We start from the raw sequence: 18,775 nt of genomic DNA on the forward strand, positions 1-18,775 counted from the left end.
TGTTTTTTCAGGACTAGGACTAGGATCTTGGAGGGGATATACAAGGGAAATGACCTGGTCCTTTCGTGTGTGCCCTTGTAGCTGCCCCACCTTACACTGTTCTGGAGGAAGCCGGTTATTGTGGATGCTCCAGAATTAACTTTATCAAGAATGAAAGTTAATTAACTTTGTTCAGCCCAAAGCAGCTCATATATGATGACATTAACGCACAAGAGATGTTTATTTCTTATAATCTGTTTTTGTTATACACTTACCTGGTTCAAAAAAATAATATAGCCGGGCATGGTAGTGCACACCTTTAATCCCTACACTTGGGAGGCAGAGGTAGGAGGGTTGCTGTGAGTTCTAGGTGAGCCTAGGCTAGAGCAAGACCGTACCTTGAAAAGCAAGCAAGTAAACAAACAACGTGTAACAAGATAAGCATGACAAGTCTCACCTTGGCCCTGTCCTCATCTATTTCCCCCCTACCCACCTCTCTCCTTCTCCCTGAGTAAAAACATCTTGTTAGCTATGAGAATATTTAGAATAAGAATTTTATCTTGAAAATGGACATCAGTAGCCAGGTTTTTGGCCACCTGTCATTGATCAACTATAGCAATGAATTCTTCTGACCTTAGGTGTGTTGTGACCAGGTTCCCATGCTGTTCAATGCATAGAACATCTTTCCCTCCTCTTGCCCTACTGATAAAGCCTTAACTTTGTCTTACCGTACTTGTTTCATGCCTCCCCACTGGTGCAGTTTTCTTCCGGAAAATGGTGATGCCTCTAGGAAAGTGGGGGAAGAAAGTAAGTGGAACAAATTCTTGCTAAAAGTATGTCTTGCTGATGATTAAGTTCAGATTTTAAAGAGGCAATGCTATAGTTAAATATTTTACCTTCTCTACCTACATTCAGATAGCAGACTTACAAACTTAATAGCAACTTTAAACACTTCATTTCTTTGAAAGCAGAAATTGTCCCTTTAAGTCAACAATTGTCTTTCAGTGGTCTTTGAAAGTCAGGTTAGCATTTTTCCTGGGGAACACATGAATCAAAAGAATTTGAGTTAAACATAACTCTTTTTCTCCTTTTCGTAAGTTTAGTACTGTATATTTAAACTTTAGTTTTGTATTTATGTTATTTGTATCTAGATGTGTGCTGGGAATTAAGAGGTCACTGAAGAAAAATTTTAAAAGATTTTGCTGCTGAGGAGACCATAGAGATGGCTTTTCACCTTGAGTTATTAGATATTATTCATGATTAGTTGTGCTGAGCCTCCTCCCACTGTGGTCTAGGCTGATGATGCACAGAAGTAGTGATGAACTCAGGGGTTTTACACATCAGGTTACTATACTTTGTCAAAGAAGGAAATACTCTTTAGAACATGTGATCCTGGGCTGGGTGTGGTGGCCCACACTTGGGAGGCAGAGGTAAGAGGATCACTGTGAGTTTGAGATCATCCTGAGACTACATAGCAAATTTCAGGTCAGCCTGGGCCAGAGCAAGATCTTACCTCAAAAAACAAAACAAGCAAACAAACAAAAAGAACATGTGATCCTGTAACACTAGCCCTGAGTGAAAACCATTGAGATTTAAGGGGTGAATTTTGATTTCTTTGTTTTTCTTCTCTCTCTCTTTTTGGGAGAGAGAGAGAGAGAGAGAGAGAGAATATTGGCACAACAGGGTCTCCAGACACTGCAGTTGAACTCCAGACGTGTGTGCCACCTTGTACACATGTGAAACCTTGTGCACTTGTGTCCCATTGTATACGTGGCTTATGTGGGACCTGGAGAGTCAAACATAGGTCCTTAGCCTTTGCAGGCAACCACCTTAACCACTAAGCCATATCTCCAGCCCCTTTGATTACTTTTAAATGTAATCACCGTAGGCTCATGGTTAAGAGCACTTCCTGTGCAAGAACAAGGGCCTGAGGAGGCCTCAGAGACTGCTTAAGTTCAATCCTCAGGACCCACATAAACAGCTGGGTGTGGTCACTTGTATCTGTAACACCAGTCCCTTAGGGGGAGCAGAGACCCAAGAGTCACCGGAGCTCATGAACAAATACCATGCCCTGAGATCAGTAAGAGACTCCAGCTCAAATAAAATGGGTTGACGAATAATGAAATGGAGTATTTCATGTTCTTCTCCAGCCCTGCCATAGGTGGGTGCATAGGATACAGCCTGGGCACACCCACTACAATATACTACATCACACACATGCACACACACCAAAAAAGGAGGTTTGTATGTAAGACATTTCTGTGTTCTAGAGTTTTGTGTTAGCAGCTAGTAGAATGAGGAATTTACCTCTACCAGTTTGGAATAGTTAATTCAGGAATTTTAAAGACTTTATTCATGCAAGGAGGAAATCTTCAAATATAGAAGGTGTCGATGCTGCCCCTTCTATCTATCCAGTTTTATCTTCAGCTAGCTCCTCTGTGTGTGTTCATAACTGGCATAGAGCCTTAGACTCATGAAGATGATCTTAGAGATCTTAGAGATGAGAATCTGAGGCCCAGGGATGGTAACTTGCCTAAAGTCTTAGGACTCCATAGCCTGCTGTCATTGGTCAGTGTGTTCTTTCTACAAACATCTCTGTTCAGACAGTAGAGTGGAGGTGGTAGAAATAGGTTCAGAAATAAACAGAATAGGAAGGTCAATGTTAGTAGAAGGGAAAAGAGGTTGGGCAGCTGGAGAGGAGTCTTTATTTACCATAGTTTTAAGATTTTTAATTTTATTTATTTTTATTTATTTGAGAAAGAAAGAGAGAGGCAGAGAGAGACAGAAAGAATGGGTATGCCAGGGCCTCTTACCACTGTAAATGAACTCCAGATGCATGTGCCACCTTGTGCATCTGGCTTACATGGGTCCTGGGGAATTGAACCTGGGTTCTTAGGCTTTGCAGGGAAGTACCTTAACCAAGAAGCAAGCCATCTCTGCAGCCTCAGATTTTTAACTTTAAAATACTGGGATTACAGGGCTTTACTTTTCTAATCATTATTATTCCTTTTTTTTGTTGTTGTTGTTTTTTGAGGTAGGGTCTTACTCTAGCCCAGGCTGACCTGGAATTCACTATGGAGTCTCAGGGTGGCCTCAAACTCATGGCAATCCTCCTACCTCTGCCTCCCGAGTGCTGGGATTAAAGGCATGCGCCACCACGCCCGGCTCTTTTTTTTTTAAAATTATTTATTTATTTGAGAGAGAGAGATGGAATGGGCCGCAAATGAACTCCATGTGCCACCTTGTACATCTGGCTTACCTGGGTCCTGGGGAATCAAATTTGGGTTCTTTGGCTTTGTAGGCAAATGCTTTAACTGCTAACCCATCTCTCCAGCCCCACAGTTATGCTGTGTATCATCCATCCATCCATCCATCATTTGAGACAGAACCAGACAGAAAGACACAGATAGTGAGTGAGTATGGCTGTGTCAGGACCTCCTGCCACTATAAATGAACTACAGATGCATGTCACCTGTGCATCTGGCTGAGCCATCTCTCATACCCTCTACCATACTTACTCCTGATTGTCCACAGGAGGATCACAGTATTTCTCACAGGTATTCATGAGGCCTACACATATATTGAGTGTTAGGTTTGATCAGTTCGTAGGAAAGCATGTAAAGAAGGGTTCTTTTAGGATGTCCTTCCACCTTTGGGATGCGGAGGAGTGACAGAGCACTGAGGTTTTCCACTTGTACTACTTTGTAAGTGGGCTTTGAAATGGATCTTGTCATGATGCACCTTTTTATTAGTAGCTGCCATAATTCACTTCGTACGCCTTCTTTCTTGCTGCGGCTGAGAATCGAGGTCAGAGTGGAAGAGCGGGCTGTTCAGATGAGAAAGGAAAGAATCCAAAGCTGAGAGCGGATTCTCGGTTGAGTAGGAGCTTTGGGAAGGTGGGCTGCTGCTATTGCTGCCATTGCTGCTTCTGCCTTGAAGCCCATGAAATGCTGTAGTGCTCATTTTTGCTAATAGTGGCTCTTTGAACTAGATATGAGGAAGCATCTGGCGCCCCCATGTGGAATCCATATGATTCAGCATCCATAAGAGTACCCCAGTTCTTTAGCATCAGAAACTCAACATAGGGATATAGGACATTGCCTAGAATTCTAGAGGTTAACAATATGATTTGATGGGTTATAAGCAATAAATTAAAACCATTTATTGTGTCCTGGCTTCTCTTCTAGGTTGGGGACAATAAGGGAGCTAGGGATGGTGGGTAGTAGGGAAGGCCAGAAATAAGCTTTCCTCTTGTAAAAACTCTTAGTGTTTGAGAACTAAAACAAACTGCTACATTATCTTTTTAAATTTTTCCAACAAATAATTCTGAATCTTTTAAACTCATGAAATACAGTGAAATAGCCGTATGTGTTTCAAAACAAGATGTCAGAACTCTGCCTGGTGGCACCACATACTAATGAGGCTCCCCTGGAGCAAAGAGTCTCTGGCAGGGATTCTGCCGGTGGGGGCCGACTAGTGACAGGGCTGATAACGAGGCATGTGACAACAGGGCCTTTTCCTCTTGAAGACACCAAACATCTTTTGGCTTGAGCAATTTTATCCGTCTTCACAGTTTTAGCAATGGGGATACCAGGAAGTAGAATAGAATTAACTGAAGACTTCTGCATGTAAGATGCTGCATTTTGACAGAAATAAGAATTGTGGCGTGATGAGATTATTCTCAGATCACTGTAGGACGAGCCTAGCTGTTGCTTGTTGGTGCTGTAACGCCTGTCCGTTTTGTATCATGCTCCCTCAGTTTCTGCAAAGGCAGTAATTGTGGGCTTCTCTTCAAAAGGACACAGAAGCCATGAAGAGAGCACTCGCCTCCATAGACTCCAAGTTGAACCAGGCCAAAGGTTGGCTGCGTGACCCCAATGCCTCCCCAGGTAACCATGTAGTTCCCCTTTTCTGATATGTATGCCAGCTAGCATACAAGCAGATGAAGGAAAGTAAGAAACCTCTCGTAATCTCATAAAGCTGAGATTACTACTGTAACATTTTCAGCATGTACCATTCTCTGATAATATATTTAAACATATTTTCTTTATTTATTTGAGAGAGAGAAAGAGGGGGAGAGAGAGAGCAAGCGAGAGAGCATGCCAGGGCCTCTAGCCACTGCATATGAACTCCAGACGCATTCGCCCTCTTGTGCATCTGGCTTATGTGGGTCCTAGAGAATCGAACCGGGATCCTTTGGCTTTGCAGGCAAACGCCTTAACCACTAAGCCATCTCTTTAGCCCCTCTGATAGTTTTTGACTAATTGAAGCAGTACTAGGTTAAAGATCAGAGACCATATTACCTCTCATCATGGATAAAAAAAAAAACAAACTAAGGTATTCTTTGCAAAATTATTGACTTGTTCCATTTCCTATATTAGATAATTATTTTGAAGGAAAGTGTTTTTTTTTTCTATTTCCTATTAGGTAGACTTCTATTTGTGTAAATGAAGTACTTAATTAAACATATTATATAGTGATGCCAATAAGCACTAGAAAGTGCCTTGACTGTATAAAGATAAGACCCAAGTAGGTCATTGAGTTTGGCTTTATGGATTTTCTAATTTAATATTTATTCAGTTTTAGATTAATATTTGAATGAATATGAAAACCCTAATGGAAGTTAGAGGTGCTAAGTACTGTTAAATTGGTAGACCCTGTTTTCATTATCCATATTCTTACCACAAGCTTCTTAGTATCTTGAAGTAGGTATGGTTCCAAATCTCTTTTTTAGCAGTGTCTGTGGTCTAAACCTCATCCCGTGGTTGTGAGGGTACAGCTTGGCTGTCAGGTATCAGATGGATTTCCTTCTGTTCATCTGTCACTTAACGTCATCTACTCCTTCATGAATGAACTGACTTGTAAAGTATTCTCTCTAAATAATTAATGTGCCTACAGTGTAGATATTGAATATCTCTATTTTAGGGGATGCCGGTGAGCAGGCCATCAGGCAGATCTTAGATGAAGCTGGAAAAGTTGGTGAACTTTGTGCAGGCAAGGAACGCAGGGAGATCCTGGGAACCTGCAAAATGCTTGGGCAGATGACAGATCAAGTAGCTGACCTTCGAGCCAGGTAAAGTTCCCATACTCATGAAAGTGAGTCTATGCCAATTTTGCTGACTTAACTTTGGCCAGTACACACCATAGGCGTTACATTCATTTTTCCAGGCTGAGGTCAGTATTCCCTTATCTGAATTTTAAAATAGGCAAATGACTTATAATAAAATTAGAGTGTATTCTATAATTGAAATGGAAATTTATTTTTCTATTCAGTTTCTAGCCAGAGTTTTACCAAAAATAGGGAGTGTTAAAGTCTGACCAGGTTAGATGTCTTTTATGAAGGATGGGTAGAAAAAATGCAAAAAGCTACTTAGCCAGTTTGAGGCCAGCCTGGGTTTCATGAGAACCTTTCTCAAAAAAAAAAAAAAAAAAAAAGTCAGGGCATGGTGGCTCATGCCTAGAATCCCAGCACTCAGAAGGCTGAGGTAGGAGGATCCCTATTAGTTCAAGACTAGCCTGGGCTAACCCTACTAAAACAAACACGAATGAAAACATTGGGGCTGGAGAGGTGGCTTAGCAGTTAAGGCACTAGCCTACAAAGCCTAAAGACCCAGGTTTGATTCCCCAGGACCCATGTAAGTCAGATGCATCAGGTGGAGCGTTGTGTCTAGAATTTGTTTGCAGTGGCTGGAGGCCCTGGTATGCCCATTCTCTCTATATATATCTGCCCCCAATGAATATTAACAGAGTGAAAATTGGAATGATTTCACATATCACTTTTTGTATCAATTAAACAGAACTTCCTCTAAGTTGGTCTGTTTTCAGTTTGTATTTCATCATTACTGACTTGGTTTCATAATTATTTTACCTTTTTTCCTTCTCAACTCTTGGCTTTTAGATTTTTTTCCTTATAAACAAATATATTTAGTTTGTTTTTGAGAAAACTCAGTATGATGTAAATTTTTACAAATTTATACATGGAATTCATGAAATTACATGAGACCTTTTTTTGAAATTTTGTCATATAGACATGTAGAAAATTAGAACTTGCTGAGACATTAGTGTAGATGAAGTTGAAGATTGCCTTGAGAATGCTATGAAACTTCTGGATCATTGATATGTACAGGATTTCTATATAACAGGGCCTAGAAACATACTCATCATGTTGTATGCTATTATATTTGGCCTCATAGTAATCACATCTAAGAATATAGATCTTAAAGTACCTGTTTTGGACCAACATCACCTTTTAAAAAAAAGTATTTTATTTTGGGATGGAGAGATGGCTTAGTGGTTAAGGTGTTTGCCTGCAAAGCCAAAGAACATCAGTTCTATTCCCCAGGACCCACGTAAGCCAGATGCACAAAGTGGTATGTGCATCTGGAGTTATTTGCAGTAGCTAGAGTCCCTGGTGTGCCCATTCTCTCTCTCAAACAAACAAATAAGTAAAAATAAAATATTAAAAAATATTTTATTTTTGTTTACTTGTTTGAAAGAGGGAGGGAGAGAGCGAGGAAATATATGGGTGTGCCAGGACCTCTAGCTACTGGAAACAAACTCCAGACACATATACCACCTTGTGTATCTGGCTTATATGGGTCCTGAGGAATCGAACCTGGGATCTTTGACTTTGCAGGCAAATGCCTTAACCACTAAGCCATCCTTCCGGCCCCTGACATCATCTTTTTAACCATCTTTAAGCATTCATTTCCACCTAAGAAGATGCATATGAACAGTTCTGCACAATACTAGGCATACTTTCTGTGGGGTTGTAGGCTCACTGTAGCCATGGAAGCCCCAGGGTTTTATTCACGTCGTGGCTCTGTCTTAAAGGGAAGAAGCAGCAGCTAAAACCCTGTGAACTCACTGCAGCCAGAGAGCTTTCTCCTGCTGAGCATGTCTCTCTTGTCATAAGCAAGACAAGAACTTTGTAGAAGGGACAAAAAGCAGTTTTGTTCCCATTCGGAGAAATGCCAATGCAGTGTGACAAGATTCTTGGCTCTTCTGATTTCTCATTTCTGCCTCTTTTGTCTGCAGCCTTTTCACAGTGTGGTAGGCAGTTTTCACTTGGAATTCTCAAATACGCAGTTGTGTATGTCTAGAGAGGGGTGAATATAAGCAAGAGAATGAGTCACTTGTATGGGATAGACCATTAATCTATGAAGAGAAAAGGCCCACAGTGCTGAGTAGATGTGGGCTTCCTTCACCATGCAGTGTCCTTTCATGAGAAAGATTAGAAAGTTACCTTCATATTGTCCTTCCAAAATATACTCCACTTTTATTGTTTTATCATTTTAATGGCTAAACACAATAACATTTTCTTCAAAAGTCTTAAAGTTATGAATTCAGTAAACCATGAAACACAGTGAACCCTTTTTGTTGTTTTTAATCTTTGTACTGCAACTTGTGTGAACTTGCTATGTAACTGAGGATAACCTTGGATTTGTGATCCTTCTGCCTTCACTTTCTGAGTATTGGGATTACAGGGATGTGCTACCATGATCAGATGAACAAACTTTTTATATAAATTTTTACTTTTTTAAAAAAATTAATTTTCAAGCAGAGAGAGGGAGAGAGAAAGAGAGAGAGAGAAAATTAAAAAAAAAAAAAAGCCAAGTGTGGTGGCACGCCTTTAATCCCAGCACTCGGGAGGCAGAGGTAGGAAGTTTGCCATGAGTTCAAGGCCACCCTGAGACTACAGAGTGATTTGCAGGTCAGCCTGAGCTAGAGTGAGATACTACCTCAAAAAAGAAAAAAAAAGAAAAGCTCCAGGAATATGTGAACACTAAACCAGCTTGACAGAAAATACTTGAAAGGATTCTCCATGTGGAAGAGAAAGAAAAGCACACACATAGGAACCTGGAAAAATAAACCATACTCAAATACTAGTTAATACAAGAGAGTAAGGGTAAGACCAAGAACTACAAACAAGAAGAATGGCTAGTATAAATACACACCTTTGATTAACAACCCTTTTTTTTCTGTTTATTTTTGAGTTTTTTCAAGGTAGGGCCTCACTCTAGCCCAGGCTGACCTGGAATTCACTATGTAGTCTAAGGGTGGCCTCGAACTCACAGTGATCCTCCTACCTCTGCCTCCCAAGTGCTGGAATTAAAGGCATGTGCCGCCATGCCCGGCTTTTTATTTTACTTATTTTTACTTTTTAAAAAATAGGATCATCTTCCCTTTTCACTTTTACATATTTCTTTATTTACTTATTTGCAAGAGAGAGTGAGAGAGAATGTGCACATCAGGGCCTCTTCCTACTGCAAACAAACTCTAGTTACATACATTACTTTGTGTATCTGCCTCGAACTCATAGCAATCTTCCTGTCTCTGCCTCGTGAGTACTGGGATTAAAGGTGTGCACCACCATGCCTGGCTAATAATAACTCTTAATATTAATGGCTTCAGTGCTGTAACCAAAAGACACAGGTTTGCAGACTTGATGGGTCTAGAAAACAAGCAGGTGTCGCTATCATAATATCTGACAGGGTAGACTTCAAACTAACATCCTCCATCTCTCCACTTACTTTTTTTTTTGGTTTCTTGAGGTAGGGTCTCTCTTTAGCCCAGGCTGACCTGGAATTCACTGTGGAGTCTCAGGGTGGCCTAAAACCTCTATCTCCCAAGTGCTAGGATTAAAGAGGTGCACCACCATGCCTGGCTATATTTGATATTTTTATTTTTTTCTGTGACAGAGAAAGAGGAGGGAGGGAGAGAGAGAGAGAATGGGCACACCAGGACCTCCAGCCACTGAAAGGAACTCCAAATTCGTGAGCCCCTTTGTGCATCTGGCTTACAGGGGTCCTGGGGAATCGAGTCTGAGTCCTTTGGCTTTGCAGGCAAATGCCTTAACCGCTAAGCCATCTCTCCAGCCCCTACACTTGATAAATAATGAAAAATAAAATATTAAAAAAAATAATCCAAGTTTATAGAAAGATAGCAAGTCTTACTTTATGGCTTAGAAATCTTTTAGGGAAATCAAGCTTCCCTTATGTTCTGTCATGTTTTGTAGTAGAATACCATACCTGAGGGAGGAAAATAATGAAATTAGTTCTTTAAGAAGTATCATTGGTAGGAAACAAGGGTGCCTTTTTGTCCCTTTATCTTAACTAATTTTATTATTTATATGTTGCCTAGAAATGGAAGTGTAAAAGTGCCCTTCTCCCCACCTAAGTACACTCAGATGGAGCCTGAGATTCTGGAACCATTTCCAGTTCTAGTAACTGAGGATACATCTGGCCTGAGAGAATGCCACCTTCCCCCAACCCCACAGCACAGCACAACACCAAGGCCCCTCCCTACAGGCTAATGTCCCTCTTCTTCCCACAACCCGTACAACTCTCTCTGTGGGTCAGTTCCTCCCTCCCTCTCCCCCCCTCATTCTTTGGTCCTCTTACTCTGTCCCTGGCATGTGATCCCTTTGTCTTCCTCCCTCTTTCTCCCTTCTCTCTCTTCCTCCCCCATCTCTCTCATTTTTCCCTGCTCCCCCTTCCCATCAGTTACAATAAAATGTTGGACTCAAGAAATGGCTTATCTCTGTGGCTCTATCTTGAACACAAGATTTGACAGGAAGCTACACATTTGAGATGAGGTATGGTGGCATATACCTTTAGCCCTAGCACTCAAGAGGTTGAGGTAGGAGGGTCACTGTGAGTTTGAGGCCAGTCTGGGGCTACAGAATAAGTTCCAGGTCTGCCTGGGCTAGAGTGAGACCCTGCCTTGAAACCCTCCCCTCTCCAAAAATAAATAAATAGATAAAAGATTATCATTAAGTTCATCATAATAGTGATAACTTGCTATAATAGTAGATTATAATACTTGCATTGCCAAAGTAAAATTTCTATTTCTTCCCTTACCTTTCCTTTCTGCTTCCCCCTTTTCTTTCCTTTGTTGCTGGGACTGAAGCCATGGTCTCATGAATGGTAGGCCCCAGCCCTGAAATATGTATGTATGTATGTATATAATATACATATATATGTATGTATAATCTCCTTTCTTTTAAAAAGCAGTTCATTTAAAAATATTTTATTTATTTATTTATTTGAGAGACAGAGAGAGAGAGAGAGAGAGAGAAAGAAAGACAGAGAGAGAGAGAGAAAGAGAGAGAGAGAGAGAGAAAGAAAGAAAGAAAGAAGAAAAGAGGCAGAGAGAGAGAGAATGGGCGTGTCAGGGCCTCTAACCACTGCAAACAAACTCCAGATACAAGTGCATCTGGCTTATGTGGGTCCTAGGAAATCAAACTAGGGTCCTTTGGTTTTGCAGGCAAATGTCCTAACTGCTGAGCCATCTCCCTAGCTCAAAATTCATTTTTTATTTTTAATTTATTTGAGAGACAGATAGAAAGAGACAGGTAGAATGGGTGCACCAAGGCCTCCAACCATTGCAAACAAACTCCAGAGACATGCATCACTTTGTGCATCTGGCTTATGTGGGTACTGGGGAATTGAACCTGGGTCCTTAGGCTTCTCAGGCAAGTGCCTTAACCTCTAAGCCATCTATCCAGCCCTTTCTTTCCTTTTATTTATTTATTTTAATCTTTATTTATTTATTTGAGGGGGGGGGTCAGATAGAGAGAGAATGGGTGAGCCAGGGCCTGGAGCCACTGCAAAGAAACTCCAGAAGCATGTGCCACCTTGTGCATGTGGCTTATGTGGGTACTGGGGAATCGAATATGGGTCCTTAGGCTTCTCAGGCAAGTGTCTTAACCTCTAAACTATTTATCCAGCCCTTTTAGTTATTTATTTGTAAGAGAAAGAAAAAGAGTCACATAGAGAGAAAGTGGGTGAGCCAGGGCCTGTAGCTACTGCAAATGAACTCCAAACGCATGCGCCACCTTGTGCATGTGGCTTACAAGGGTTCTGGGGAATCAAACCTGGGGCCTTAGGCTTCGCAGACAAGAGCCTTAACTGCTAAGCCATCTCTCCACACATTGCTGTAATAACAGAGCCTTCCATAATAGCATCTCCAGCACATTTTCCCACTGATGTGTCTATATGATTTAGTCATATATTTGTTGTCAAGAAAAGAATCATTATTATCAAAATTTGCTAGCCTGACTTCAAAGTGGTTATGTAGTTCTGTGAAGTTGATGTGACCTGGATATGGTGATAGATGTCATAATCACAAGATTTAGGAAGTGGATGCTGGGGGATCAAGTGTTCAAGGCTAGCCACAGATACCCAAGACCTTATTTCAACAAAACATGTTTTTTTAAAAAAAATTATTTATTTACTTGTGATAGAGAGGAAGAGGCAGATAGATAGAGAGAAAAAGAGAATGGGCATGCTAGGGCCTCTAGCCACTGCAAATGAACTCCAGATGCATGTGCCCCTTGTGCATCTGGCTTACATGGGTCCTGAGGAATTGAGCCGGGGTCCTTAGGCTTTGCAGGCAAATGCCTTAACTGCCAAGCCATTTTCCCAACCCAAAACATATGTTTTTAAAAGCAAAAGGAAAGCCAGGCGTGGTGTCGCACGCCTTTAATCCCACCCCTCCAGATGCAGAGGTAGGAGGATCCCTGTGAGTTCAAGGCCACCCTGAGACTACATAGCTAATTCCAGTTTAGCATGGGCCAGAGTGAGTCCTCAAAAACAAACAAACAAACAAAACCAACAAACAAAAAAAACGAAAGACAATGCTTTGAGTGTCTTTGCTTAGTTCTCTTTTCTTGTGTTATCAGAGATTACTTGGGGGAAAGGAAAAGACAGACATGTTAACAAAAATGACATTCTGTGGTATTGGGGATATTTTGTTATTATTAGAAGGTATATTGACAGCCTCTGTCTATCTGAGCAGAGGACAAGGAGCCTCGCCAGTGGCCATGCAGAAAGCTCAGCAGGTATCCCAAGGTCTGGATGTGCTCACTGCAAAAGTGGAAAATGCAGCTCGTAAGCTAGAAGCCATGACCAACTCAAAGCAGAGCATTGCGAAGAAGATCGACGCTGCTCAGGTAGTGATGAGGGTCTTCAGGAGGGTGGGATGTCAAAGAGAAAGAAAAATGTTCTTTGAGCACCCTGCGTCTCTTCTTCCCTTCACCATCCCTATCCCCCCTAGTTTACTGTGGGGATAATGGGTATTCCGAAGACTCATTCACAGCAGTTTCCAATGTTTACATCTCCCCATCATTCCAGGTTTTACACTGATGCTCATCTATATTTTGAAATAAAGATTTTAATTTGTAGTACTTTATCTTGTCAAACAAAAGCACTCTGATTACCAAGAGAATTGCAGCTTCTTTCTTTTTTTAGAAAAATATTTATTTGGGGGGGGGGTGCAGATAGAGAATGTGTGTGCCAGGGCATGCATCTAGCTTTTGTGGTTCTGAGAAATCGAACCTGTGTCCTTTGGCTTCGTAGACAATTGCCTTAACTGCTAAGCCATCTTTCTAGCCCTCTTTTTTTAAAAAAATATATATAAATTTTTAATTGTTTATTTGTGAGTAGAGAGGAAGGAACACCTTAACTGCTGAGCCATCTCTCCAGCAACCCATATTAATTCTTTTGACAAATAAGACACTTGGTTCTTTACTACTTTTCAAACCCAAAACTAATAAATATATTCATAAAAATAGAAATAATAAGCCGGGCGTGGTGGCGCACACCTTTAGTCCCAGCACTCGGGAGGCAGAGGTAGGAGGATTGCCATGAGTTCAAGGCCACCATGAGACTACATAGTGAATTCCAGGTCATCCTGGGCTAGAGTGAGACCTACCTTGCAAAAACAAACAAACAGAAATGCCTGATTATTTCCAAGGTGAGATAAAGCTTATAAAGATATTTTATTCTTTTTGGTGTTTATATTTTCCCTCCCAGTATTGGGACCTTCTTATATTAGTTAGGCACTCCACAAATGAGCTAAGCCCCTAGTTCAAAATATTTTATTTTCATGGAAATGAACAGAGCTTTGAATGTGGCTCCATGGTTGATGGTATTCTTCACATACCCAATATTGGGTTTGATTCTTATCACCAAAAAACAAAACAAAACAAAACAAAAAAAACAAAGCCAGGTGTGGTGGCACACATCTTTAATCCCAGCACTTGGAGGCAGAGGTAGGAGGATCGCTGTGAGTTCAAGGCCACCCTGAGACTCCATAGTGAATTCCAGGTCAGCCTTGGCTAGAGTGAGACCCTACCTCGAAAAACCAAAAAAAAAAAAAAAAAAAAAAAACAACCATAAAACACCAACAGCCACCACCAGGAAAGAGGAAATGAGCAAGTGATTTGATGCTATCCACCTCTGTAAAGCAGTACAAATTAACACTGTAAAAATGATGACTGTTCTGCTGTGTACTTATTTTAGAAATGTTTTGATGGCCTTGTTAAATTTAGTTAAGTGTGGTTCATGTGCAGTCACATCTTTCTCAATTTTTGTGTGCAGAACTGGCTTGCAGATCCAAATGGTGGACCTGAAGGAGAAGAGCAAATTCGAGGGGCATTGGCTGAAGCTCGGAAAATAGCAGAATTGTGTGATGATCCTAAAGAGAGAGATGACATTCTACGTTCCCTTGGAGAAATAGCTGCTCTCACTTCTAAATTAGCAGATATACGAAGACAGTATGTATTTAATTTCTTTAAAAGAAACAAAACAAAAAACAAGGGCTGGAGAAATGGCTTAGCAGTTAAGGTGTTTGCCTGCAAAGCCAAAGGATCCTGTTTGACTCTCTAGGACCCACATAAACCAGATGTACAAGGGGGCACATGTGTCTAGAGGTTATTTGCAGTGGCTGGAGGCCCTGGCATGCCTATTTTCTCTTTCTCTTTTTCTCTGCCTCTTTCTCTCTCTCAAATAAAGAAATAAAAAATACATTAAACCAACCCAAACAAAATATTTATTTGCAGGCAGAGAGAGGAGTGGGGAGAGAGGGAGAAAATGGGTATGCCAGGACCTCTTGTCACTACAAATGAACTCCAGAGGCATGCACCACTTTTGCATCTGGCTTTAAGTGGGTAGAGGGAATTGAACCGAAGTTGTTAGGCTTTACAAGCAAGCACCTTTAACCACTAAGCCATCTCTCCAGCCCTGTATTTAATTTCTTCTTCTTTTTTCTTTATTTGATAGAGAGAGAAATAGATGGTGGGGGGGGGAGGGAGAATGGGCATGCCAGGGCCTCTAGCCACTGTAAACGAACTCCAGTTGTATGCGCCTCCCCTTGTGCATCTGGCTTACATAGGTCTGGGGAATCAAACCTGGGTCCTTTGGCTTTGTAGGCAAGTGCCTTAACCACTAAGCCATTTCTCCAGCCCTAATTTCTTTACTTCTACTTTAATATCTCTCCTTGTACCCTCACTCTCTCCTACTTTTGCCCTAGGAACATAAGCAGTTGATTCCTCATAATTTAAATGCACATATTATGTTCCTGCACTGTAGTCGTAACTCTTTGAGATATGGTTAGGTCAGATAATAACTGTATCAGTAATGTAACCAAGGCTTAGTAATTTATTGCTAATTACATAGTTTAAATTTTTTTTTAAATATATTTATTTATTTGACAGAGAAAAAGGGAGAGTGAGAGAATGAGCACGCCAGGGTCTCCAGCCACTGCAAACAAACTCCAGATGTGTGCACCGTCTTGTGCATCTGGCTAACATGGGTCCTGGGGAATCAAACATTGGTCCTTTCGCTCTGCAGGCAAATGCCTTAGTGGCTAAGCCATCCCTCCAGCCCCTAATTACATGGTTTTAAAGCAATACATTTAGAACATCTTTTAAAGCTGTGTTTTTCTTTCTAAAATAGGACCTTTCTTGTCAGCTTTTTAACAAAATCTGTTCTCTAGACATATGAGCAAAATAATTTTTTTTTTGATTTTTCAAGGTAAGGTCTCCCTCTATCTAGCCCAGGCTGACCTTAAAAATATTGTTATTTATTTATTTGCAAGGAGAGAGATATAGAAGAGAGAAAGACACAGAGAATGGGCATGCCAGGGCCTCTAGCTGCTGCAACTGAACTCCAAATGCATGTGCCACTTTGTGCATCTGGCTTTATGTGGTTACTGGGGAATGGAACTCAGTACATTAGACTTTGCAGGCAAGCACCTTAACCACTGAGACATTTCTCAGCCCCAGGAAAATAATTTTTGTGGTTAGCTATGAAAAGATTCCTGTGCTGGGTGTGGTGGTGTACGCCTTTCAGCCAAGCACTTGGGAGGCAGAGGTAGGAGAGCTGCTGTGAGTTTGAGGCCAGACTGAGACTACATAGTAAATTCTAGGTTAACCTGGGCTGCAGTGAGACCTTACCTCAAAACAAAAACAAAAAACCAACCAACCAACCCCCTCTCAGAAAAAAAAAAGTTGTGGTACCTGAGACCAACTTAAGCAATACTTCAAATTTGATTATATACCAAGGGCAGTTATTAGAAAATTTTTGCCTTATACCCTAATCTTGAGTTATTTAGGTGAGAAAAATGTGCCACTTACAAATTGTAACTTAATCATCTGTAAAACATAATGTCTACAGAGGTAGGTCTTTGTTTACCAGTATTAACTCATAGTATTGCCTGTGTTCTTACTACATTTTACAGTGCTCAAAGTCAAAGATTATGTATTCTTAGGACCTAACCACAAGTTTATTTTTAAGTGATGAGGTAATTAATGTCAACAGTGTAACAGTAAGCCTTCATGTGTGGCCACACATGCCATCATTAAACTTATCCCTGCAACATAAACATACACATCTGTAGACTTTTGACATCAGGAGTAGCCATGATCAGAATCATGGTAAATACTTTTTTAATCTAGCTTTATAATATGGAAGGTTATCAAAATTTAAAATAATAAGCTCTTAAAACAGTAAATTAGTCATTCTGAGGGATGGGTTTGTGTTATGATAGATGATACAAAATGATTTTGCTATGACTAAGTGGGCTCAAGACAGAAAATTAGATTTTTTTGGATGCAAGTCACATTTAGCCCAGGCTGGCCTAAAATTTGGCCTTGTAATTAGAAGAAGTAACTAGCTCCACTCTTCCCCCTTTTAGTCTCATAGTAGCTGAATGGTCTTCTCTATGTCTGTTTTGGTCTCTTTGTGTACTTTATTAGGGGTTCTTCCTCGGGCTTTGACCTCCCGTGGCCGAGGATTAACATGACTTTTCAAATTCAGATCCCACTGCTGCCGGGCTAGGTAGTGTTTGCAAGTATGGACCAAAAGCTCACTCACCCATGGGCTTTTGAGAAATTTTCTCGTCTCTGCCTCCCATCTCAACATGGGCTTTTTACTTGGTGTTTGGGAATTGAACTCAGGTACTCCTCCATCTTGAGCAGCAAGCACTTTATCCTCTGTACCATCTCTCCCACTCATGACCTTGTCTTAAAAAATAAGTGAGGGCAGGTGGGATGGCTTAGCAGTTAAGGCATTTGCCTGCAAGGTCAAAGTACCCTAGGTTCAGTTCCCTAGGACCCACATTAGCCAGATGCACAAAGGGCTCATGAGTCTGGAGTTCATTTGCAGTGGCTGGAGACCCTGGCATGCCCATTCTCTCTCTCACTCTCTCCCCCACTCTTTTTCTGTCAAATAAATGAGTAAATATAAAATATTAAAATAATAATAATAATAAAGAAAGCACTAGAGAGCCAGGTCTGAATCCTGACTCCATGAAAGCAGGTAACGAGTTCTTGAACAAATTATCTAACATTTTGAGATTAAGTAGTATAAGGAGAGTGCTGTTACTAGCAAAGCAATACTAAAAATGGTATGACTACTAGTTTATCATTACTAGTACTTTTATTCTTCCTCCTCCTCTTAGTAACGTGGCTATGTAGACATACCTAGTTCCAGGCAGAACTTGTGTTTCTAAGTATGGTGGGCTGAGGGTGCAAGTAATCTAGTTATGACTGATTAACTCAGCTGAGATGTTTTGGTAGTTGTGTAGACTGACTGACACTCATATTTAGTATGTTAACTAAGACCGAAAAATTTGGATTTAAATGACTTTCTTATTTAAGGGCTAAAGAAATAAACATGCCATTCCTTTCAATTGATGCTAATAATTATTAGCAATGTGTCATCTCATTAGCACTTAAGTCATCTCAATGTAACTTGTGACTACAGTGTAAATCGTAACAGAATGGCTGTTTTTGTCTCTGTAGAGGGAAAGGAGATTCCCCAGAGGCTCGAGCATTGGCTAAACAGGTGGCCACGGCCCTACAGAACCTGCAGAGCAAAACCAACAAGGCTGTGGCCAACAGCAGGCCTGCCAAGGCAGCTGTCCACCTTGAGGGCAAGATTGAGCAAGCACAGCGGTGGATTGATAACCCTACCGTGGATGACCGGGGAGTCGGTAAGTTGTTCTCATTAGCCTGGTCTCCTCAAACAAGGGCCCTCTGAGGTCTGTGGGAAGGGGCTGAGGGGTCTTCAGCCACTGGAAAGTCACTTTGCAATGGGATTCTTTTTCTCGTTGTAACCAATAGAATCTTTGTGACGTAATCAAGAAATTTCTGAGAATGAATGATGATGCTGTAGACAAATAGGAAGATGTGCATAATTGAGGCTGAACTAATTTCTCTCCATCCTCTGTGTCCTTTCATCCTGTGGTACTTCTGTAGTCTTTGCCAGGTACTCAGTAAAATACAAGTTTCTGAAAATTGCAGTAAAAGATGTTATAACTTGGATGGGTGTAGTGGCCCATGCCTTTAATCCTAGCACTCAGGAGGCTGAGATAGGAGGGTCTCTGTGAGCTGTGAGTTTGAGGCCAACCTGAGACTACATAGTGAATTCCAGGTCAGCCTGGGCTAGAGGGAGACCTACCTTGAAAAACAAACAAACAAACCAACAAACCAAACAAAATACTTAGGTTA

General features: G+C 41.0%; 1 protein-coding gene across 2 annotated transcripts in view; it reads left to right on the forward strand.

Annotated features, from left to right (window-relative positions):
- The window catches only part of Vcl (vinculin), a 114,199-nt gene that overhangs the window by 73,908 nt on the left and 21,516 nt on the right, over positions 1-18,775 (forward strand). For both annotated transcript variants that reach the window (XM_045137837.1, XM_045137838.1), the window contains exons 7-11: positions 4,778-4,868; positions 5,905-6,052; positions 12,781-12,934; positions 14,364-14,539; positions 18,068-18,258. In XM_045137837.1, the coding sequence (XP_044993772.1) occupies positions 4,778-4,868; positions 5,905-6,052; positions 12,781-12,934; positions 14,364-14,539; positions 18,068-18,258 (760 nt within the window). The remainder of the gene's footprint in view (positions 1-4,777; positions 4,869-5,904; positions 6,053-12,780; positions 12,935-14,363; positions 14,540-18,067; positions 18,259-18,775) is intronic.

The sequence above is a fragment of the Jaculus jaculus genome, chromosome 18 (assembly GCF_020740685.1).
Source record: "Jaculus jaculus isolate mJacJac1 chromosome 18, mJacJac1.mat.Y.cur, whole genome shotgun sequence".
NCBI classification, from domain to species: domain Eukaryota; kingdom Metazoa; phylum Chordata; class Mammalia; order Rodentia; family Dipodidae; genus Jaculus; species Jaculus jaculus.